At 39.0% G+C, this 24,377-nt stretch overlaps 1 protein-coding gene across 2 annotated transcripts in view; it reads left to right on the top strand.

Moving 5' to 3' along the window:
- Positions 1–1,683: 1,683 nt before the first annotated feature.
- Positions 1,684–24,377, top strand: part of CUNH16orf87 (chromosome unknown C16orf87 homolog) — a 29,689-nt gene continuing 6,995 nt past the window's right edge. The window contains exons 1-3 of one of the 2 annotated variants that reach the window (XM_064382994.1): positions 1,693–1,811; positions 8,097–8,193; positions 20,723–20,905. In XM_064382994.1, the coding sequence (XP_064239064.1) occupies positions 1,746–1,811; positions 8,097–8,193; positions 20,723–20,905 (346 nt within the window). In that variant the 5' untranslated portion in view covers positions 1,693–1,745. Of the gene's footprint in view, positions 1,812–8,096; positions 8,194–20,722; positions 20,906–24,377 lie in introns of both variants that reach the window. The other variant, XM_064382995.1, reaches the window with a different exon arrangement.

The raw sequence follows: 24,377 nt of genomic DNA, 5'->3' as shown, positions 1-24,377 counted from the left end.
CTTAGGCAGGAGAATCTCTTGAACCTAGGAGGCAGAGGTTGCAGTGAGCTGAGATCGTGCCATTGCACTCCAGTCTGGGTAACGAGCAAAACTCCATCTCAAAAAAAAAAAGTTATCAGTGGAATAGCCAGTCTCTGTAATAAACACATATTGGTAAATTTTCTCTAAGCAAAGTGTGCAGTTTGTAAATTATTTTCTTTCTATTACATTTGTTCTGATTGTTTATTAAGTGTAACTTTAGTCTGTCAAATTAAATATTTAAAAGTAAGCTTACATTTTGCATATCTGTTTTTAAATTTCATTTTTCCGTATTTTTTTTTCTTTTCTTTATTTCTTTTTTCATTGTTGTTGAAACGGTGTCTCGCTCTGTCGCCCAGGCTGGAGTGCAGTAGTGTAATCTCAGCTCACTGCAACCTCTGTCTCTCAGGTTCAAGTGATTCTTGTGCCTCAGCCTCCCAAGTAGCTGGGATTACAGACGTGTGCCACCACACCTGACTAATTTTTGTGTTTTTAGGAGAGATGGGGCTTCACCATGTTGGCCAGGCTGGTCTCGAACTCCCGAGCTCAGATGATCCACCTACCTCAGCCTCCCAAAATGCTGAGATTACAGGCGTGAGCCACTGCGCCCAGGCAGCCTTTTTTTTTTTTTGCGGGGGTGGGGGGGGGGGACAGGGCCTCACTCTGTCACTCAGGCTAGAGTGCAGTGGCTGCAATCTCGGCTCACTGAATGAAGCCTCAACCTCATAGTCTCAAGCAATCCTCCCACCTCAGTCTCCCTACTAGCTAGGACTCCAGGCATGGGCCACCACGCTCGGCTAATTTTAAAAAATCTTTTATTTTTTATAGAGATGGGGGTATCGCTATGTTGCTCCCTGTCTCCTGGGCTCAAGTGATTCGCCCGCCTTGGCTTCTTCCCAAAGTGCTGAGATTATAGGCGTGAGCCACTGCGCCTGGCCTCGACTAATTTATTTTTAACGTTAATTAAGTATCAGTCACGGACAGATTGGAAAAAGGAAAAACAACTGATCCCTCATCATGATTGTGAGTAGCACTGGTCTACACAGCTGGACTGCTCCTTGAAGGCTGACACTGCATTTTATTCAAATTTTCCTGACAGTGGGACTTAGGCAATTATATATTGAATGAATAAATAAATTTTCACTCTGCGGCTGGGTCCAGTGCTCTCATAAAATGTGTCTCATAATTCCTCAATGATTAGCCTTGGTAACATTTACTGAAGTTTATTAGATATGAGGATCCACGCTACGCCCTTCACCATTCATTCCCCCTCCCACGCTCCCACGTTCTCGTTCTATGGGGAGGGGGCGTGCCCAGCACCACGGCCCGCCCTACCTGTGCATTCGTTGGTCGAGCTCGACGCCCGTTACTACCGAGTCCCGCCCAAGCCCTGCCCTCTCGTAGTCAGCCAGGCCGAGAGGAGGCGTGGCCATTGCCGTGCCGGGGCGGTCCAGACAGTCTCTTCTCTCGTGAGACTCCGGGCGAGCTCGCGGGCGGGCTGTGGGTCGCAAGCCGCCGTGGAAGCGCGTGTCGTGGTCCAGAGGAGCCGCCGGCTGCCGCCCCGCCCCGCCCGCTTGGCGCGCGGGTACTGCGCGAGCTCGCGCACGCGCGCGCGCGCACCCGCCGGAGGCTTGTTGAGGCTCGCGGGGCGGGGCGGGCGGAGGCCGGGCTGCCGGAGTCAAGGGGAGGAGCCCAAGCCGTCGCTGCAGCCGCTGAGGGAGAGGAGCATGTCTGCAACTCGAGCCAAGAAAGTGAAGATGGCTACCAAATCATGCCCCGAGTGCGACCAACAGGTGGGCGCCGGGGGCCAGACGCGCAGGCGGGCGGCCGTGGCTTGGCGGCCGTGTTTATGGAGGGGCGGCCTCACCGGGCTTCCGGCGGCCGAGCGGTGGGCAGGTCCTGAAGCCTGGCGGCGGCGGCGGCGGAGGTCCGGGGCTGATTGGGCTGCACCGGGGGGTTTCCTGAGAAAAGCCCGGGGCCGCGGCCCGTCACTGCCCACCTGGCGGCGGTCAGACGGCCGAGCCCCTCCGGCTGTGTCCCGGCCGCCGGGGGAGCGCGCCTGTGGTGGGAGCAACCGGCGGCTGTCGGGAGCCTGGGACTCGTCTAGCAGGCGGCTGTGACGGGTGGGAGCCTGCGGGCCACAGCCCCGGCAAGAGTGCGTCGCGCACCCGCCTCAGAGGCCAGGCCCTGGCTTCGAGAGCCCCTCCTGCCGCCTGGGCGGCTTTGTTCCCGGTTCCGACGGGTGCGGGGTTCCCCCAAAACGGCCTCTCCGCGACCGGGGCGGGCGCCTGAGTGGGACAAAGGCTGCCGCGTGTAATGATTTTGAGTTTTGCCAAATTTGGAGATTTTTTTCCCCCTCTTAATGTATTTATTATATTTTTGCTGTGCGATCGCGAATCGTGCCTTTACATTGGTTTTAATGGTTCATGAGGGAGTAAGGCCCCCATTTAAGCCGTTCATTTTGGGGCGCTCGTTACTTCCCCACCCCTCGCAGTTTCCACTGTTAGAAATTTAGCCTGTCTGCTTCCATATCTCTATCTCTGTCTGTCTGTGTCTATCTCTCTGTATCTATATCTATATATCTATATCTATCTATCTGGCTTCTTGAATTTGAAACTGTTCCTTTCTACACTTAGTTCGTGGTGTAATAGTTGTAATTTAAAACATCTCATTTCAGTGTTCCCTGTGTTGAAGTGTGTCTCATTTCTTTACTGGAATAATAGACATTCCTTTAAGCCTTACCATCTAATGAGTTAAAACTCCTTTAATTAAAACCATTCCTAAGGCCCTCATTTGTTACCAACATGTAGATCTGTGTGTGTTTTTTCCTTTTCCACTGAGTGATTTTTTTCAAAATGACTACCTTTCTCTCTTCTCCTCCTTTTTTTTTTTTTTTTTTTTAAATCAAGAGCAATTTGAAATGGCTGGAGAGTTTTTAAAAAGCTGATTTGAGTGCATTTTTCAAGGAGAATTCTTGTAGGTTGATCAAATCTTCTAACAGAAAACATGTTACATGTTTTATTAAGTATCCTTTATGGGCTGTAATAAAATGCTGATCAGAAAAAGGTTGTGCAAGAAACACTGTATAGGAGCTACGCTAGTATGCAGTATAAAAACAATTTGCTTTCATTGTTGGTTACTTTCTTACTACTAAACTAAATTTGTTAAATTTGTACAAAATTGGACTTTGTGATATGACTCTTTGCAGGAGATTATTTCAGTGTTTAAATCATTTCCAGTTATTCCAGTTAATTGTGTAGAAGTATAAGGTTTATATGGTATGCGTTATGCATTCCAGTTTCTGTAAGGCACAAGTATTTGCAAATCCTGACCTTGTTCTAATTGGCATAAAGCATCCTTTTGGGAAAAAATAGCCAATTTTTTATGGCTATTTTTATATAAAAGAACAAAGGATAATAAACTTATAGGAGTTTCTGAAAAACTGTTCAACAAAACAAGATCAGTGTTTTATTTGGAAAGATCATATTCATTTTGTTATACACCCCTTCCCCCATATATATTCTTTCTTATAAAATCAGCTTACTCAGCTTTGGCCGCCCTAAGAAAATACCATGGTCTGTGGCTTAAACGATAGAAATTTATTTTTTCACAGTTCTAGAGGCTGGAAGTCCAAGATAACGATGCAAGCATGATTATGTTCTGGTGAGGGTTCTCTTCTTGGCTTACAGATGGCTGTCATCTTGGTGTCCTCACAAGGCAGTGAGAGGGTCAAGCTCTCTCCCTTTTCTTAAAAGGACACTAATCACATCATGAGGGCCCCACCCTCATGACTTAATCTAAACAAAATTACCTCTCAAAGGCCCCATCTCCAAATACCATCTTGTTGGGGTTAGGGCTTCAATATACGAATTTGGGTAGGGGGAGGGCCCATAATTCTGTCCATCGCAAGCTAGCACATAATGAGTTGGTTTGTTTTGTCCTTTATTCCAAATACTTAAGTGATGATAACATATATAAGGATTAATTAAAACTTTTGGTGATACGAACCTGATGTGAAGAAATAATGGGTTAATTTTAGCTTTCTAATTATTTAAAAGTACCAGCTTCTTTTAGTTATAAACCAAAATATGATTTTAATCCAGAAAGCCATTTTCTAAACATTAGAATACTGCTATGATTCTAAGTTGCTTAAAAAACATTAAATTAGAATTTAGATATACTTTGTAAACATAAATGTAAAATCTTTAAATTTGATATTTCCCTAGTTGGCTAGATTTACTTACGCTGTGTGTGTAAGTTTGAAAAAGTGGTAGAGATCAGCAAACAAGAAAAAGCTAGATTTTCGGGGGCGTTGAAACATTTTCTTTGCAGGCTTCTATTGAAAATATTCTAAAACATCTTAAACCACAGTGCTTTTCATTTTCAAGGGGTTTCATATTCATCAATCACTCAAAATTATTGAGCCATTTTGTGTGCAGTAATTCTTGTCACTTTTCTGGTATCTTTTGTGTATGCTTCTGTTTTTGCCTTAATTTAAAAAAAAAGCATTTTTTTTTTAATTTAATGGAAATTTTATGTGATGCATAGCAAATATGTCTGGCATAAGTTCTTTTGGTTCTTTGAACAGTAAAGAATATAAATGAGTTATCTGTAATGTGATTATTTTAGAGCTTTTAAAAAAATCAGTGAAACACTATAGGTCCAGATTTTTTTTTTTTTTTTGCAGAGTTTAAAAATCTGTTTTACTTGGGCCGGGCGCGGTGGCTCAAGCCTGTAATCCCGGCACTTTGGGAGGCCGAGGCGGGTGGATCACGAGGTCAGAGATCGAGACCATCCTGGTCAACATGGTGAAACCCCGTCTCTACTAAAAATACAAAAAATTAGCTGGGCACGGTGGCGCATGCCTGTAATCCCAGCTACTCAGGAGGCTGAGGCAGGAGAATTGCCTGAACCCAGGAGGCGGAGGTTGCGGTGAGCCGAGATCACGCCATTGCACTCCAGCCTGGGTAACAAGAGCGAAAACTCCGTCTCAAAAAAAAAAAAAAAATCTGTTTTACTTGTAGAACATACGAACAACCTAAATATTTTTTCAAGAAGTGAATTAATGCCCAGTAAACTATCAGTAAACAATACTTTGAATATTTCCTTTCCTTTTAAAATCCTGAAAGTGTATTTCATAACGTTAGAATTTCATTACTGTTATGTTTAGTATTATCAACTGAAATTTAAAGAAACCTTAGTGTGTTTGTTTAAAATCTAAATTATGCTATAATTAATGTAATGAGGTTAATATTATTGAAGTTGTCCACCCTATTTCATAATTATTTTTACAGGATCTAAGGTGGTGGTGGTGGTGGAGGTGTGTTTATTTTTTGTTTCCAGGGCAGAGGTTGTGGGGAAGGAACTTTTTATTTTAAACAGGACTATAGAGTGAATTAACTCAGGTACATGAAGGTTTATTGAGCATAAAACACTTTCATTTGTGGATGAAAATCAGCCGATCAATTCAGTTAGTCAATGTTTGTACATTGTGGGTCCCAAAACCAAACGTATATTTCTCATCTAACTGCAACACTGTTAATTCTGGATGTGGGTTGCTATGATGTTTTTTGGAAGAGACTGAGACCTAAATTCAAATTTATTGAGTTCCAGTAGCTGGAAGAAAATGCTTGCTGATTAGGAAAGGAGCTGTTGAGCAAGAACATGCTTTTGTGTATCTTGGGTAGCATTAATTTAAAACAATTTACATTACTGTGGATGCCCTTAGTAATACGTTTAGGTGTAAAGGAAATGAATCAGTGCCTTTGAGCTTGGTTTCTATGAAGATATGAAATTTGAAAAAATGGCAAACATCTATTTTAGACAGATTTACACTGTTTAAAAAATGTAACATTTTTTGTCATGATTTGAATGGATCTCATCACATTTTTATTTATTTATTTATTTTTGGAGACAGTCTCACTCTGTCGCCCAGGCTGGAGTGCAGTGTCCTGGTCTTGGCTCACTACAATCTCCGCCTCCCGGGTTCAAGCAATTCTTTTGCCTTAGCCTTCTGAGTAGTTGGGACTATAGGCACACGCCATCAGGCCCAGCTAATTTTTTTGTATTTTAGTAGAGATAGGGTTTCATTGTATTGCCCAGGCTGGTTTTGAACTCCTGAGCTCAGGCAGTCTGCCTGCCTCGGCTTCCCAAAGTGTTGGGATTACAGACGTGAGCCACTGCGCCTGGCTATCACATTTTTAACAAAGCAAGCTGTTAGGCAGATCTGGAGTTTGATTATTTTTGTGGATTTCTTTGTTATTTTAACAAAAGACAAACTAGAGAGCCGTTGTTCAATGTTTTTATATAGAGAAAAGGAATTCTTCTGCCAAAATTTCAATTTAGCTTAATTAGATCAAGTATTTATATTCTATAACATGAGACATTCTGTACATACATAGATAAAAAGTGTCACAAAAAAAAGACAAAAAAAGAAAAAACAAACGAAAAAGAACAAACAAAAAAACAAAAAGAAAAAAGTGTTATAATTTTAACTCAGTTTTTACATTAGCAGAACAACTGCCAAATGGAATTTATCTTACAAAAAGAATTCCAAGTTTCTTACTGTAATTATTCTGTAAATATTCATCGAGATTAGTTTCAGACTTTTGGTGAACATATGTTGATTCCAAGGATCGTTAACTTTGATATAGGTGAAACGATTATGGGGAAAACTAAAAAATCTTTTCAGTGATTTTCAGCAGCACTTGGCTTAAAAAATAGTTATAGGCCTGGAGTAGAAAAAGAAAATTTGCTTATTTTGCAGATTTGGAAACAGAAGCTTGAAGATATAAAATATCTTGTCCAAAGTAATTCCTGGAACTGAGACTATAAGATTCTGGATCTAAACTCTTACTTTCTCCTACATTCTCTTTTTTTATGTTAGTATACTTTTGCCATTCAAAGTGGTTATTGTTAGAAAGAATAAGACCTAATATTTGATAGCACAACAGGGGGACGGGACTATAGTCAATAATAATTTTTTTTTTTTTTTTTTTTTTGAGACAGAGTCTTGCTCTTGTTGCCCAGGCTGTAGTGCAATGTTGTGATCTTGGCTCACTGAATCCTCTGCCTCCCAGGTTCAAATGATTCTCCTCCCTCCGCCTCCGAAATAGCTGGGATTACAGGCATGTGCTACCATGCTAGGCTAATTTTGTATTTTTTTTCATGGAGACAGGGTTTCACCATGTTGGTCAGGCTAGTCTTGAACTCCTGACCTCAAGTGATCCACCTGCCTCAGACTCCCAAAGTGTTGGGATTATAGGTGTGAGCCACTGTGCCCAGCCCTATAGTCAATGATAATTTACTTGTACATTTAAAAATAACTAAAACAGTATAGATTGTTTGTAACACACAGGATAAATGCTTGAGGAGATGAATACCCTATTTTCGATGATGTGATTGTTTGAATTGCATGTCTGTACCAGTGTACCCCATAAACATGTACACCTACTGTGTACTCATAACAATTTAAGGAAAAACTGGTTGCTGTAAATTATTTATTCTTTTTTGTCAGTGGTAGTTGGTGTCTTTTCCTCTCATGTTACGACCCTGAGTTATTTTCACTTCTTCCCACTTTATCACCAGTCATCACTTTGGGCCTTTGTCTGTTTTTCCTGCCTTTGAAACTCTGGCAGATCTACCTTTTTTCCATTTCCATTCTCACTATTTCACTTGGTTCTTCATAATCTTACACCAGGATTACTTTCTTCCTACCCACTCACCCTTTTCAAATTTGTTCTATACCATAAAATGCTGTCAAACTAACATTTTAGGAAATGCTACCATTTTTTCCACATACTTCACCTTTGCTCTGACCCTATTACAGTTTTCTATTGGTCACTCATATCAGTGCATATTTAATATGCATTTACTGATATGGTACAGTACTTATGGTTTTGTTAAGCACTAGAAGAATGTGAATATCTGTATGATATGATACTTACCTCAGATAATTTGTTGTAAGGAGTTGGGGTTTAGATAAACACGTGATTACTACTTCAAGTAATTTATCATTCGTTTGAGGAGACCACGTAGACACTGAGAAATAGTAATAATATATGTTTTTTCCCCCACAGGTTCCTGTTGCTTGTAAATCATGTCCCTGTGGTTACATATTTATTAGCAGAAAACTTTTAAATGCAAAACACTCAGAGAAATCACCACCTTCTACAGGTAATTGTGAGTTTAACACATTTTTAGCTTTTTGATGTAGAAATGTAAAGTTAATTTTTGTGAATTTAGTGTTTACATTTTTTGTTGAAGTTAAAAATTTAAGTCTATTAAAGTGTCTTTGGCTTTTATTAGCTGTTGGAATTAGTTTATGATACTGGTTTCATGTGCATTCTGTTTAAATGTTAAGTCCCTTATAATGCTGATAATACTTGTAACAAATTTTTTATTTTTGAAGGTGGAGAACCATGAAGGGTTTTAGCAAGGGAGTGACCTAATCTGACATTAAAAAAAGACCTTTTTTAAAAATAGCTTAAGTAATAATTGACATTGAGTAAATTGGATGTATTTGAAGTGCATGGTTTAATAAGTTTTGATATATACATATACCAACCAACCAATCACCACAATCAATATTATGAATGTTCATCAATTTCAAAAGTGTCCTCGTTCCCCCTTGTAATCCTTCCTTCCTGATACCCCTACCCCAGGTAACCACAGATCTGCTTTCTCACTGTTCATATACATGGAATCATACAGTATGTACTCTTTTTTGCCTGGCTTCTTTCAATAAGTATAATTATTTAGGATTCAGCCATGTTGTATGTACCAATAAGAGTTCATTCCTTTTTATTGCTTAGTAGGACTCTTTGTATGGAAATTTGTTTATCCATTCTCCTATTGATGGACATTTGAGTTTTTTCTCTCATAATGCTGGTAAAATTTGCAGCAACTTTAAAGTTTTATTTTATTTTTTAAACTAGTGTCTGTGGAAAAATATAACTTGGTTTTGGTATGAATAATGTTTTTTAGACATGTTGGCTATATTTTACAGTTACCTGACTGAAGATATCCAAAAAATGACTCTGTTTGAACTTGCTACTTTTCCATTAACATAGACAAATTGGATTTATTCAGTAGACATATTTATTAATATTAAAAGATAGAATTTTGTTACTTATTCTTGGCTAAAACCAGACCTTCATACAGAGGTGACCTTGAAATAGAGTAGGTTGATTACAGGTATATACTGAGCACCTGCTGTATGCTAGACACTGTTCCAAGCCTTGGACACAAAGCATTGAATCTACTGTTTAGGCAGATTTATTGCTGTCATGGAGCTCATATTCTTGTGGGTGGGAGATAGACAGTGAACAAATACACAGAGAAAATGTAACGTGATAAATGCCTTGTAGCTATCAAGTGACTGGAAGGCTACTTTTGATTGGATGGTTAGAGAAGGCCCCTCTGAGGCCAGGCGTGGTGGCTCATGCCTGTAATCCCAGTACTTTGGGAGGCCGAGGCAGGTGGATCACAAGGTCAAGAGATCAAGACCATTCTGGCTAACGTGGTGAAACCCCATCTCTACTAAAAATACAAAAATTAGCTGGGCGTGGTGGCAGGTGCCTGTAGTCCCAGCTACTCAGGAGGCTGAGGCAGGAGAATTGCTTGAACCCAGGAGACCAAGGTTGCAGTGAGCCAAGATCACGGCCACTGTACTCCAGCCTGGTAACAGAGTGAGACTCCATCTCACAAAAAAAAAGAAGGCCCCTCTGAGGAGGTGACATTTAAATGGAGTCTCAGTAGATAGAAGTGGCTAGCCATGATAAGATCAGGGAGAAGAACATTCTTGACAGATGGAAATAGCAAGTGCAAAAGTTCTAAGGTCGGATAAAATTTTGTATAGTTTAGGAACAAAAAAGACCATTGTAGTTGCAGTGTAGACAGTTTGATTTGAAGAGTAGAAGATGAGTTCAGAGGGATAGGCAGAGGCTAGATTATGCAGGGCTTTGTAAACCAGAGTAAGAAGTTTGGATTTTGTTTGTAAACTGTGAGGAAAAACTGTCCCTGAGACGAGGTGGGATGAAGTGAAGGGAAGATGGCATGCTCTGATACGAGTTTTGGAAAGATCATTCTGGCTGCTGTGTAGAGAACAGTTTGTAGGGGTACAAATATGGAGGTGTATTATTGCAGTAGGTTAACTAAGGATACTGAGTTAGACAAAGAGTGGTTATAGTAGCAGATGATTCAAGACGTATTTTTATTTATGTCTGAGAGGTTTATTTATCTTAGGTTTATATAGAAGTGGCAGGAAACTTGCTTAGTTCCATTTCTGTAACTGTTTCAGTTCTCTTCTCATCATGAGAATGAACATAATTCATTGGTTATTAAAAGCGGTTGCTTCGTTGGCTTTATAGGATTCATCCAGAGAGCTTGTTAAAAATGGATTTCTGGATCTTACTCTCTGAGAGTTTGGTTTAGATAAAGGAACCCTGAAATGATGATTCATTCAGTAGTTATTTTGGGGTGATATGTCAGCTCAGTGCTGAGTTTCTAAAAATGAATAAGTCATGGTCCTTGTTCTTAGGGAGACAAAGTGCTTTTTTTTTTGTTCAAGTATTTTTGAGCTCCTTTTATGTACCAGTGATTCAGATGAGAAATGAGTTAAGAAACTCAACAAATATAAAAGAAGGAACAGGGTCAGTCATGTTGGCTTATGTCTGTAATTCCAGCACTTTGGGAGGCTGAGGCAGGAGGATTGCTTTAACCTTCTACAGTTGAGGCTGCAGTGAGCTGTGATTGTACTGCTGTCCTCTAGCCTGGGTGACAGAGTGAGACATTGTCTAAAACAAAATGGAAAAAAAAGGAAGAGGTGATACAAGTGTTAATGAGTTGTTAACAAGTTGGACCAGTGGGAAGAATTTAGAAGATTCCCAGATGTCTGATTTGGATTGCTAGTTAAAAGAGAATATAAAAGGGAAAACAAGCCTCAAGGGAAAGATTAATTTAATTTTGTATTTAGTTGTAAAACATCATCCATGTAGATTTTTTTTTTTTCAGTTGGACATTCAGTCTGCAGCCTCAGCTGTAGATAAAACTTTTGAGCCATCAGTGTATAGGTGGTAGTTGTCATCATGGAAAATGGATGAGCTTACGCTGGAGAGTTTGTAAGTTAGGAAGAGGAAGGCATTCAGGAACTAAACTCTCACAAATACCAATTTTACAGACAGGTCAGATTAACTGAGAATAAATGTCAGCTGGAGGAGAAAAACCAACAGAGCCCAGTGTTATGTAAGTCATGGCGATGAGTGAGTTTTAAGAAGCAATTCATTATTATTTTATATTTGGAGTTTCCTGAGGTTTCCTTGTTTAGTAAGAGTGGTCTTTTGACTTTGAAGTGAAGATGAAACATTGAAGCCCAGAAATCCCAGCAGGAGGAGGAAGAACCAACAATAAAACCAAATCAAACCAGAAAGGAAGGAGAAACATCAAGGATAGGCTGTGCCATGGAAACCACAGGAGAAAAAGATTTTTAAGGAGAGGATTAAGAGTATTCAAAGCCTCGAAAACAGTTTGTTAGCGTACAGACATGGGGGTCAGAAGACCTGGCTTCAGCAAATTTTGTCCCTTTCTAAGCAAGCTAGTTAACGTCCATGAGCAACTGCTGTTTATTTGTTTATAAGACAGATTTATAGTACCAGTGTTAGAGGATTGAAGTGTGTATGAAAATGTCTAGACCGGGCGTGGTGGCTCATGCCTGTAATCCCAGCACTTTGGGAGGCCGAGGCAGGCAGATCACGAGGTCAGGAGATGGAGATCATCCTGGTCAACATGGTAAAACCCCATCTCTATTAAAATACAAAAAATTACCTGGGCGTGGTGGTGCGTGCCTGTGGTCCCAGCTGCTCGGTAGACTGAGGCAGGGGAATCTCTTGAACCTGGGAGGCGGAGGTTGCAGTGAGCCAAGATCGCAAGCCGAGATCTCACCGCTGCACTCCAGCATGGCAACAGAGCAAGACTCCATCTCAAAAAAAAAAAAAGAAAAGAAAAGAAAATGTCTGACATTTGCAAAACATGGTAAATTTTAGGTAACTCAGTAGTATTCATTTTTACAATTAAATTTCTTAGAAGAAAGATTTGCCTTGGATAATCCCATAGTATGTATGGAATTGAGAAGAGTTTAAGGTCACTACAAGTTACCAAGTGCTTAATGTTGTCAATGAGATCTAGAACATTTCAGCTTTAAGGAAAGTAAATTAGTAGAGAATTAATAGAAGAAATGAAAATGTTCAATATTTGAAAAATAGTCAACTGCACTAATTATCAGGGAAACACAGTTGAAATTAAATGCCATTCTTTTTGCCCACAGTTCATGTAAATGTAAAGAATTTCTAAATACTTTCATGAGTATGGTAAAATGGATAGTCTCATACTATTTATTGGTGGGAGCATAAGTTGGTACTGCCTTTTTGAAGAGCAGTCTTACCAGTAGTTGTTAAAAGGTTTAAATGCACATAACCTAGAATGCAGAGTCCTTTATCAGTAGGTAGGTATCCTAATTATTATACGCAATGAAGTATTTACTAGGATTTTCAAGGCAACACTTTATAATAGCAGTAGGTTGTTAGTAAGGCAGATGTCATTGTAGGGGAATGGCTAAATTAAGTAGTTACATTATCCTTTAGTTAATAATATGTGCTAGTTTGAAAGAATGATACAGATTTTATGTACTAAAGTGGAAAGATCTCTAAAACATTGTTAATTTAAGAAAAAAATGCAAAAGAATATTTGGAGTATGAACTTGTTTGTTTTAAAAACCCCACAAAATGATTTATCCATGTAGTATAAATAAGTAAATACATAAATAGATAGGTAACTATATAACAAGTACAGAGTCAAGGAATACTTGTTTGCATAAGTAAACATCTTTTTTTTGAGATGGAGACTTGCTCTGTTGCCACGCTGGAGTGCCTACCTCAGCCCCCCAAAGTGCGGGGATTACAGGCATGAGCCACCGCGTCTGGCTATAAACACCTTTTTAAAAAAGAACCATAATTAAAGCTCATTGATTTAAAAAATAAAGCTATAAAACATATTTTAAAATTTCACTAGGTTGAAAGGTCTTATTGGCTGGGCGTGGATCACGAAGTCAAGAGTTTGAGACCAGCCTGGCCAATATGGTGAAACCCCATCTCTACTAAAAATACAAAAATTAGCCTGGCATGGTGGTGCCTGCCTGTAGTACCAGCTACTTGGGAGGCTGAGGCAGGAGAATCGCTTGAACCTTGGGAGGCGGAGGTTACAGTGAGCTGAGATAGAGCCACTGCACTCCAGCCTGGGTGACAGAGCAAGACTCCGTCTCAAAAAAAAAAAAAAAAAAGAAAAGAAAGAAAGCTCTTATTTAAGTATTGTACATAGTTTGTGATGTGCAGGAAGAAAATACTCTGTTAGGCTGAATCAATTTATCTAGATATGAATTGTTTAAAACTCGTGTTTTTCATATATTCTAATCATTTTTATACCTTCATAACGTTCATAGAAATAGGGAGGTGGTACAGTAGAACTATATAGAACTTAGTGTAGCTGAAAATATGTATACATAAACAAAATCTATTACAGAAATTAATGAATTTTTAAAGTTTAAAATTAATTTTGATGAGAGAAAGAGATGTGTGTTAGCAATAACACTATGTTAAGAAATGCTCAGCTGGGTGCGGTGGCTCAAGCCTGTAATCCCAGCACTTTGAGAGGCCAAGGCAGGTGGATCACCTGAGGTCAGGAGTTCGAGACCAGCCTGGCCAACATGGTGAAAAGTTGTCTCTACTAAAAATACAAAAATTAGCCAAGCATTGTGGTGTGTGCCTGTAATCTCAGCTACTTAGGAGGCTGAGGCAGGAGAATCACTTGAACGTGGGAGGTGGAGGTTGCAAATGAGCCGAGATCATGCTATTGCACTTGAGCCTGGGCAAAAAGAGTGAAACTCCGTCTCAAAAAAAGAAAAAGAAATACAAGAAATACTCCGGCTGAGCACAAGGTCTCACACCTGTAATCTCAGTGCTTTGGAAGGCTGAGGCGAGCAGATTGCTTTGAGTTCAGAAGTTCGAGACCACCCTGGCCAACATGGCAAAACCCCATCTCTACAAAAGAAAAATACAAAAAATTAGCCAGGGGTGATGGTGTTAATCGTGGAGCGTGTCCAGGTTCTTGGTGTCTTGAACAAAGAATTGGACAAAACACACAAACCAAGGACGGAATGAAAGGATTTATTGAAAATGAAAGTACACTCCACAGTGTGGGAACGGGCTTGGAGCATAGGGGCTCAAAAGCCCTGTTAGAGTTTTTGTGAGTTTAAATACCATCTATTTGGGGCACCTATGTAAAAAGAGAGGATGAAATAAGGTTACAAAGTCATTTACTTGGCCTACGCCCTATGGAGAGGATGAAATAAGGTTACAAAGTCATTTACTTGGCTTATTCTCTATGGAGAGGATATTTCCTGTTTACAGCTGAAGTGTGAGATCGACTTTATGTTCCCTGCCTCCAGATCCTATTTTTCTGCCTCAGTGGTGCCTGCCTGTTGTCCCATCTACTTGGGATGCTGAGGTGGGAAGATTGCTTGAGCCTGGGAAGCTGAGGTTGCAGTGAGCAGTGATCTCGCCAGTCACCAGGCGTGGTTACTCATGCCTGTAATCCCAGCACTTTGACAGGCTGAGGCAGGTGGATCACTTGAAGTCAGGAGTTCAGGGCCAGCCTGGCCAACATGGTGAAACCCCATTGCTACTAAAAATTTAAAAAAATAAAAAATTTAAAAAATAAAACTTTAATTATAAAAACTATAAAAGAAAAAGTGAATTTCTAAATGAGATACTACTTCATAAAATTTAGAATTTAAAATTTAATAACATTTAAAATGTAGAGTTCCTGTAAAGGTAAGAAAAATAGTAGGAAATTATAATTGCTTATTAGTATTTTAACTTATAATTTTCAGTGAGTATAAGGTTTAGGGTAAGTATAGTCAAATAACAACCTCATTTTTTATTGGGAGAAGGAAACAAGAAAAAGGGGAAAAAAATTAAACCTCAACTTAACTTTCAAATTATTCCTTTTTTTTTTTTTTTTTTTGAGGCAGAGTCTCACTCTGTCGCCCAGGCTGGAGTGCAGTGGTGTGATCTTGGCTCACTGCAACCTCTGCCTCCCGGGTTCAAGCAATTCTCCTGCCTCAACCTCCTGAGTAGCTGGGATTACAGGCACGCGCCCACCATGCCTTGCTAATTTTTTGTATTTTTAGTAGAAACGGGGTTTCATAATGTTGGTCAGGCTGGTCGCAAACTCCCAACCTCGTGAGCCACCCACCTCGGTCTTCCAAAGTGCTGGGATTACAGGTATGAGGCACTGTCTGTGGCCCAAATTATTCTTTAATATAAGTTAATAGGCAAAAGCTGATAAGCAAAGAAGTTCATAAATGACAAGTTCGATTTTAGTTAAGGAAAAAAAAAGGAGAAATGATTATCACCGGTACCTTTTATAAATCTAAAGTGATTAAGTATTAATTCAGTAGTATAAGTGGTCCTCAACTCTGAATTGACTGTGGGAGGTTTGGTTTTGTTATTCGGAAAGCTTGTTCTTTACTTGCCAGCCAGGTGCGGTGACTCACGCCTGTAACCCTAGCACTTTGAGAGGCTGAGGCAGGTGGATCACTTGAGGTCAGGAGTTCAGGACCAACCCAGCCAACATGGTGAAAGCTTATCTCTACTAAAAATACAAAAATTAAAAAAATAAAATAAAAAAAGCAAGCATCATGCATCATTCCTTATATGCTAATTGTGTAAAAGTGCTATACGTTCCTTTATGGAACATGGCTTTTATATAGTTGATTTTTGTGGGTTATTTTTGCCTTTTGATTAAAAAAATGCATTGCTTTACCTCAGAGCTTGTACTTTTAAGTTCTTAACCATATATGATATCTGTATTCGTCTTTAAAACACTTTTCATAGAGTTCTTTGACATCTAATCAAGACTGATTGTTTTTAGGTCTGCTGTATAGCTGTGGTATTAGGGTTTCTTTCCATTGTACTCCCAGGATAATCCCACTCTTTCTTTCTTTCTTTTTATTTTTTGAGACAGAGTCTCTCTGTATCACCCAGGCTGGAGTGCAGTGGCCCAATCTTGGCTCACTGCAACCTCCACCTCCTGGGTTCAAGTGATTCTCCTGCCTCAGCCTACCTAGTAGTTGGGATTACAGGCATGTACCACCATGTCCAGCTAATTTTTTTATTTTTAGTAGAGATGAGGTTTCACCACGTTGGCCAGGCTGGTCTTGAACTTCTGACCTCAGGTGGCTTCACCCACCCCAGCCTCCCAAAGTGCTGGAATTACATGGGTGAGCCACTGTGTCTGATACCACTGTTAATTACATACCGTGTCTGTGTTCTTTTTAAACCATGTGTTTTTACTTTTGGAACAAATTTCCCAGAAATTATTTTATTCCTGGAAAAACTTTTCAGAAAAGGCATAATGGTACATTTCCTATCTTCTATTGTGGAGAGTGCCTTTGGTTTCGTTCACACTTTAATTTTGTTCTCATTCTTCATTGGCATTCAGTGGGTCCTTTCCATCTGAAAGTTGAAGTCTTCAACTCAGGGCAGTTTTTATCCATTATTGCTTTTCCCCCATTTTCTTTTCTCTTTTTTTCATTCTGGCATGCCTATTGGATCATGTTCGGATTGCATTGTACAGAAACTGACACTGTATTGGAAGAAGGATAAAGATAGGCAGTACAAGGATAGTGGCTCAATGTTGTCATCAAAGACTTACTCTCTTCTCTTTCTTCCACCTTAAGAAGATGTGGCTTTTATCCTCATTGTTCTGAGGTAGTTCTTATTGCATCTCTAGGCATCCTGTACACATTTCAAGAAGGAAGAAGTGGGAAGGGCAGAGAGACTAAGGGGCGTGCCAGCTATGCTTCTTCCCTTGAAAAAATCATTGGGAGGCCAAGGTGGGTGGATCACAAGGTCAGGAGTTTGAGAGCAGCCTGACCAACATGGTGAAACCCCATCTCTACTAAGAATACAAAAAAAATTAGTCAGGTGTGGTGTCGCACATCTGTAATCCCAGCTACTGAGGAGGCTGAGGCAGGAGAATTGCTTGAACCCGGGAGGCAGAGGTTGCAGTGAGCCGAGATCATGCCACTTCACTCCAGCCTGAGCAACAGAGTGAGACTGAAGGAAGGAAGGAAGGAGGGAAGGAGGGAAGAAAGAAAGGAGGGAAAGGGGAAGAGGGGGAGGGAAGGAAGGAAGGGAGGAAGGAGAAAAGAGAAAGGAAAGGAAGAGAGGGAAGGGAAGGGAGAAGGGAAGGTAAAAGGAGGGAGGGAGGAAGGAAGAGAGAAAGAGACAGGAAGAAAAGGAAGGAAGAAAGAAAAAAAAGGAAAGACAGAAAGAGAATTTTTCTGGAAACCTTACCCAGTTTCACTTACCTGTCATTGGCCAGAGCTAGATGCTACCTCACCTGCAGGGAGACTCTTGAGAATGTATACCTATTTAGGCATATTGCCCTCTTTATCAGAACAAGATTCTGTTCTTAATGAAGATGGGGAGAAAGAATAATAGGTAGATAATTAGCAATTCTGTCATAGGAATATCCGTTAGGTTTCTTGGATCTTTCCTTCATTTTTCTTCGCTTTCTGTCACGTATTCTTTTTGTCTTTTTATTTTGTTCCAGGAAATTTTGTTGATTTCCCTTTCTACATCTATAATTTTGTCATCAGGCATGTCCACTATTTAGCTTCTCTTTAACACCTAAACTTTACTTAGCAGGTTATCTTGTTTTCTAATTTCTTCTTTTTCATAGAATTTAAAAAATACTTTTATTGTGATAAAATAGAACAATTTACTATTTTGACCATTTTTAGATGTACAGTTTAGTGGCATTAAGTATATACATATTGTATTAACCATCACTACCATCCAGTTCCCAAACTGAAACTCTGTACCCATTAAACAATGACTGCCATTTCCTTCTCCCCCATGCCCCAGCAACCACCATTCTACTTTCTCTCTGTGTGAATTTCAGTAGTCTAGGTACCTCATATAAATGGAATCATATACTATTTGTCGTTTTGGGTCTGGCTTATTTAACTTAACACGGTGTCCTCAAGGTTTCATCCGTGTTGTAACATGCATGAGAATTTCCTTTTTAAGGTTAAATAATATTCCATTGTATGTATATACTGTAATTTGTGTATTCATGCATCCATCAGTGGACACTTGGGTTGCTTTAACCTTTTTGCTATTGTGAATAATGCTGCGTGGTATGCAAATATCTGTCCGGATCTCTGCTTTCATTTCTGCTGGATATATGCCTAGAAGAATTGCTGGATCGTATGTTAATTCTATTTTAATTTTTTTGAGGACTCACTTCATTGTTTTCCATAGCAGCGCCACCATTTTACATTTCTACCAGGAATGTACAAATGTTCCAATTTCCCTACATCCTCATCAACACTTATTTTCTGGTTTTGTTTTGCTTTGCTTTTTATAATAATCTAATGAGTATGAAGTGGTATCTTGCTGTGGTTTTGATTTGCATTTTCTTATTGATGTGATATTGAACATCTTTGCATGTGCTTGTGTATCTTTGGAGAAGTAGCTATTCAAGTCCTTTGCCCGTTTTTATATTGAGGATTTTGTTGTTGTTGTTGACTTGGAAGTTCTTTATATAATCTGGATATTAATCTCTTATCTGTTAATTTGCATATATTTTCTCTCATTCCATGTATTGCCTTTTCATTCTATTGATAGAGTCTTTTGATACACAGAAATTTTTTAATTTTGAGGAAGTCCATTTTGTCTTATTTTTTCTTCTAGGGTTTTTTCTTTCAATTTTGGTGTCACATCCAAGAAATTAGCTGGGCATGGTGGCGCGTGCCTGTAATCCCAGCTACTCAGGAGGCTGAGGCAGGAGAATTGCCTGAATCCAGGAGGCGGAGGTTATGGTGAGCCGAGATAGCGCCATTGCACTCCAGCCTGGGTAATAAGAGCGAAACTCCGTCTCAGGAAAAAAACAAACAAACAAAAAAAGTGGTGATACTCTGATTCTGTCATTCCTTCTTCATTTGTTAACGTTAGTATGAGAAACTTCTCTTCATCTGCATTTTGGTTACCCAGTGAGTAGCACAGTTTAAATAGAAAAAGCAGAAGAAATGCTTAATTCTTTCCCTTTATTTAAGTTTTCAAAGTAATGAGTTGGTTCTTTAGTCTCTTCATATGGTGGCCAAGTAGTTTTTTTTTTTTTTTTTTTTTTGAGACAGAGTCTCGCTCTGTCACCTAGGCTGGAGTATAATGGCATGATCTTGGCTCACTGCAACCTCTCCCTCCCAGGTTCAAGCAGTTCTTCTGCCTCAGCCTCCTGAGTAGCTGGAATTACAGGCATGTGCCACTACACCCGGCTAATTTTTTTTTGTATTTTTAGTAGAGACGGGGTTTCACCGTGTTGGTCAGGCTGGTCTCAAAACTCCTGACCTCTTGATCCACCCGCCTCGGCCTCCCAAAGTGCTGGGATTACAGGCGTGAGCCACTGCGCCCGGCTGTAGTTCTTGTTTTGAATGTTAACGTACTCATATACTTGATATATTTCAATCTATTATAGTTATTATTTTTATTGATGCTCAAATTGTTCTGTAATAGTGGGAGCCTCTTCAGGTTAGCCCGAGTCTTAACAAGACCCTGGTTGTCTTTGATAAGTTTCTTGAAATCTGGGATGATTAAATGTTCTTGTATTATCTAGTATATGTCTACTTTGAAACTTCAAATTAATTCTCCAAGATATGATATTTGGAGATAATATTACTGTTTTACTTTTAATTTTTTTTACAGCAGCCTATTAAGTATACTTATTTTACAGTTTTTCAAATTGTTCCCTTTAGTTCTTGGGATATGAATTTTTCTGTTTCTTTTACCCTTTTATCACTGTGATTTTAGGCATTTGGGGAATTCTCTTTCTTGCTTTTGAGTGCAGGTATGTGTTAAAGCAAGGTATCGTATTTTTTTGTTGTTTTGTTTTTTCTTTAAGGTTAGTGTTTGTCTTATCCAACAGTTTGATTTCTTTAGAGTGGGAGGAGTGGCTTCTTGCATTAATTAAATCACGATATTTAATAAAGGTTTTCTACTGCTGTTCCATTTATGGAAAAACATGCTTTTATATCGGAAATTACCTTATCGGTGGCTAAAGTGAAAACTACTCACTTGCCTAGTGGTTTCATATTTGTTATGGATGCTTTCTGTTTGATTTTTATTGTAGCCTTAATACATTAGCTCTGAGATCAGTTTTGCTTGTGCATATTTCACATATTTTAATCTTTAATTCAGGTAGAGGGCAGAATGGTATGGAATATTTTTTTCCTTTCTTAATATTTTACTACTTTTAGCTTGGAAACAGGAAGAAAAAGGCAGAAAGCTTGCTATGGAATTGTGTGAACTTGTAGAGGCTGAAATTTAAGCTGCCAAATGAAGAAACTTGTTTTCTCTTCCAAGATTCCTCCTACTTCATGTGTTATTGTGATCTGAATGCTATTGAATTTCTTTTTTTCTGATGTGGGTGTGGGGGAGACATATATGTATGTTATGGTTGTAGTTCTATGAAATATGCCAGGAAGTATACTCTAGTGCAATTTAGAAAGGTAAAGGAAGACAATGAGAACTTGGGCCAACAGTTCTTGCTAAGCCCTAAAATATATCACTTTTATTCATCCATACAGAAAACAAGCATGAGGCCAAGAGGAGGCGAACAGAGAGAGTTAGGAGAGAGAAGATAAATTCTACAGTAAATAAAGATTTAGAAAACAGAAAGAGGTCTCGAAGTAACAGCCATTCAGATCATATCAGACGAGGAAGAGGAAGACCTAAAAGTGCATCTGCCAAAAAACATGAGGAAGAAAGAGGTATGAATAAACCAAGCAGTTTTTTTTTTTTTTTTTTTAAGTATTAAATTGATGTGGGATCTTAATTAGATAGTAGTGAAGAAAGTGGAGGTGTTGAGCTCCTGGACTTATGGTAGATGCTTATTATTTTTTTTAATCCAGGAATTTAATTCTTATTGGAAACCTAAAGGCTTAGTTAGGTAAAATTTACCTTGCTATAAACTGATGATAATGGAGTTCAAAGATATGCCACCCTGGAGAAGCCTGTTAATATGATTATACCTTTCTTTCTTTCTTTTTTTTTTTTGGAGACACGGTCTCACTCTGTTGCCCAGGCTGGAATGCAGTGGCAAAGTCACAGCTCACTACAGTCTCAACCTCCTGGGATCAGGTGATTCTCCCACCTCACCCTCCTGACTAGCTGGGACTACAGGTGTGCACCATCATGCCTAGCTAATTTTTTGGGGTTTCACCCCCAAAAAATTAATATGGAGGTTTTGCCATGTTGCCCAGGCTAGTCTTGAACTTCTGAGCTCAAGCGATCTGCCCTCCTTGGCCTCCCAAAGTGCTGGGACCTCTGTTTTTTTCTTTTTATTTTTTTTAAGACAAGTCTGAGTTCTTTTAAGACTTATTTCAAACTGTTAAACTGTGAATTTTAAAATTTTACTATTGAAAGTGTTCTTGTGGTGTTTTTAATTGCTCATTGAGAGATCTGTGTGCTTCCTACTCTGAGGCAGCTTTTGCGTAGTTAGATACATTCTTCTTGGTCCAGAGTATATTTCTATTTCTCCTTACAGGTCTTCTCCTTTCTTCTGATAAATATCTACCAATAACTTGTTTTCAGATATTGACTAAAACTTCAGCTTCTCTTTTTTTTGATTCACGCATCTTTTTAAAAACTTGAGAATTTCAACATATGCAAGAGTAGAGAATAGTATAATGAACCTTTATATGTCCAGAAATATGTTTTTAAAATTGAAACTTTCAAGCCAGTAGTTAACTAAAAAAAGAGATAGTTGCTCTTTATTGTTCTTTAAAAACCTCTGTCAAAATGATTTCATCTTCGTTGAAATGCATTTATGATTTCTTACACTATTTGTGAGTTATGCTTTGCTTTTTTAGATATTCTGTCTTAGGTACTCAAGTGCTTTTTGTATAAATGTAAATTTTACTTATTTTAGACAATGAGAATATTCTACCAGTTCACTATTTCTCTCTGCTTTATGTGCTTTTATTTGAATAAAGTTACTATTGCTAGAAAACAGCTTCACCAGTATAGCCATTCCTAGCTTTTATCAAAGTTAAAGGTATTTTAGTATTGTATGGCTAAAGGAGTAGGTTTATACCATACTTGACTGTATTCTAGGTAGGCTATGCTAAGGTAATCCCCTTATTCCTTCGGTAATTTTACTGCTTTTCTCTTGCCTTCTATTATGCTCTTCCAAAGGGTTTGAGTTATTTGTTCAATTTGAATGTTTCCTTAACAATAGGGTGATCAGAAAACCTATGCCAAGCACTATTTTAGAAGGGAAACTAGGTAAAGAAAAGTCAACAGAGGAAAAGGAAAAGAGAGAAATACTGCTTGGCTCAGAAAACAACATTCTTTTCAGTTGAAGTAGAGGAAATACAGCTGAAAGAAGAGAAGAATGCTTCTGGTGGTGGGTGAGAGAAGATGAGGAAACAGATAATGACAGTCTTTAGCTGGGGAAATGAAGTCTGTATACTTGTGGTAGAATTGTATATATATGGAAGATTTCAGTTTTTATTTCATGATTACTTGAAAAAAGAAGCATTTATTTGGCTGTAAATATTTTTTAGGCATTTTCTATTTATGACATAAAAATTTTAAGAAAGCTATTTCTAGAGTAAGATATGCTTTTAATTTATTTGTTTTTGATACAAGTTGCAGGAAATTGCTTAAAGCAGTTTCTGTAGCACAAACTGGAATCTTTTTTTTTTCTTTTTTGAGACCGAGTCTTGCCGGGTCGCCCAGGCTGCAGTGCAGTGGCTCGATCTTGGCTCACTGTAACCTCTGCCTTCCGGGTTCAAGTGATTCTTCTGCCTCAGTCTTCCAAGTAGCTGGGATTACAGGCACGTGCCACCACACCCGGTGAATTTTTTGTATCTTTAGTAGAGACAAGGTTTCACTATTTTGGCCAGGCTGGTGTTGAACTCCTGACCTTGTGATCCACCCGCCTCGGCCTCCTGAAGTACTGGAGTTATGGGCATGAGCCACTGTGCCCAGCCACAAAGTGGAATCTTAAGTAGACTGCGAAGTCATTACACTTTTTCTGTAAAGAGCCAGATAGTAAATGTTTTAGGCTTTGTGGGCCATACTATCTCTGTCACAACTACTCAGCTCTGCCTTTGTAGCTGGAAAGCAGCCATAAAACATACATAAATGAATGGGCACGGCTGTGTTTCAGTGATACTTTATAAACAGGTGGTGGGCCACATTTGGTACCTGTACTATAGTTTGCCAGTCTCTCTCTTTCTTTTTCTTTCCTTGCTTGATTTTTTTTTTTTCCTTCTGAGATTGGGTCTACTGTGTCACCCAGGCTGGAGTGTAGTACTGTGATCATGGCTTACTACAGCCTCAAACTCCTGGGCTCAAGCGATCCTTCTGCCTCAGCCTTCTGAGTAGCTGAGAATAGAAGTGCACGCCACCATGCCAGACTTTTTTACCTTTAGAATAAGTGAGGTCTCACTATGTTGCTTAGGCTGGTCTCAAACTCCTGGGCTCAAGGGATCCTTTTAGCTTGGCCTTCCAAAGTGCTGGAATTGCAGGAATGCATGAGCCACTGCACTTGGCCTAATTTGCCAATCTTTGATGTAAACCATTGCATTCTAAGTATAAAATGGACAAGAACTATTAGATTGGTGCAAAAGTAATTGTAGTTTTACTTTTGCACCAACCTAATGTGAACTTCTGAAATCTCTGTGTTTTAGACTAGATTTCTTGGATATGCTTCTTAGTGCTAAATAGCTGTTTAGCACTAAATTGATTTCTTGATTTTAAGGCATTTAATTGATTCCTTGCTCTTAGGGTATTTGAAAAATTTGGAGCAAGCTTTAGCATATGAATTAAGGAAAATCTGACAATGTGTCTGAAAAAACAAACTAAAAATGGACTTTTCTATCTAGTCAGATGAGAGGTCCAGAAGGGGGAAAAATTGACTTTTCTATTTTGAAGCAGTATAAGAAGGAAGAATGGAAAAGGAAAGCTTGTTAGACATTATCATAATAATACGTCTTTATTAAATCATAAAAACAAGTTATTAAACAACAATACTGCAAGTCTTCATTTTATATATAAGGGTATGATTATTCTGGATATTATAATATAGAATATATTTATTTTTAACTGATTAAAATATGTTAGGCAATTCTGAACATCATATTAATGAACTTAAGAATGAATGTAGACTTTAAGCTGAAGATGGTGGATTGAAAAAACACATCTAGCTCTAAACTCCTTTGGGGAAATCTAAGA

The sequence above is a fragment of the Aotus nancymaae genome, unplaced genomic scaffold (assembly GCF_030222135.1).
Source record: "Aotus nancymaae isolate 86718 unplaced genomic scaffold, 86718_ANA_hifiasm-v0.15.2.pri h1tg000030l, whole genome shotgun sequence".
Lineage (NCBI taxonomy): Eukaryota > Metazoa > Chordata > Mammalia > Primates > Aotidae > Aotus > Aotus nancymaae.
This window is presented reverse-complemented; position numbering and strand designations above follow the sequence as displayed.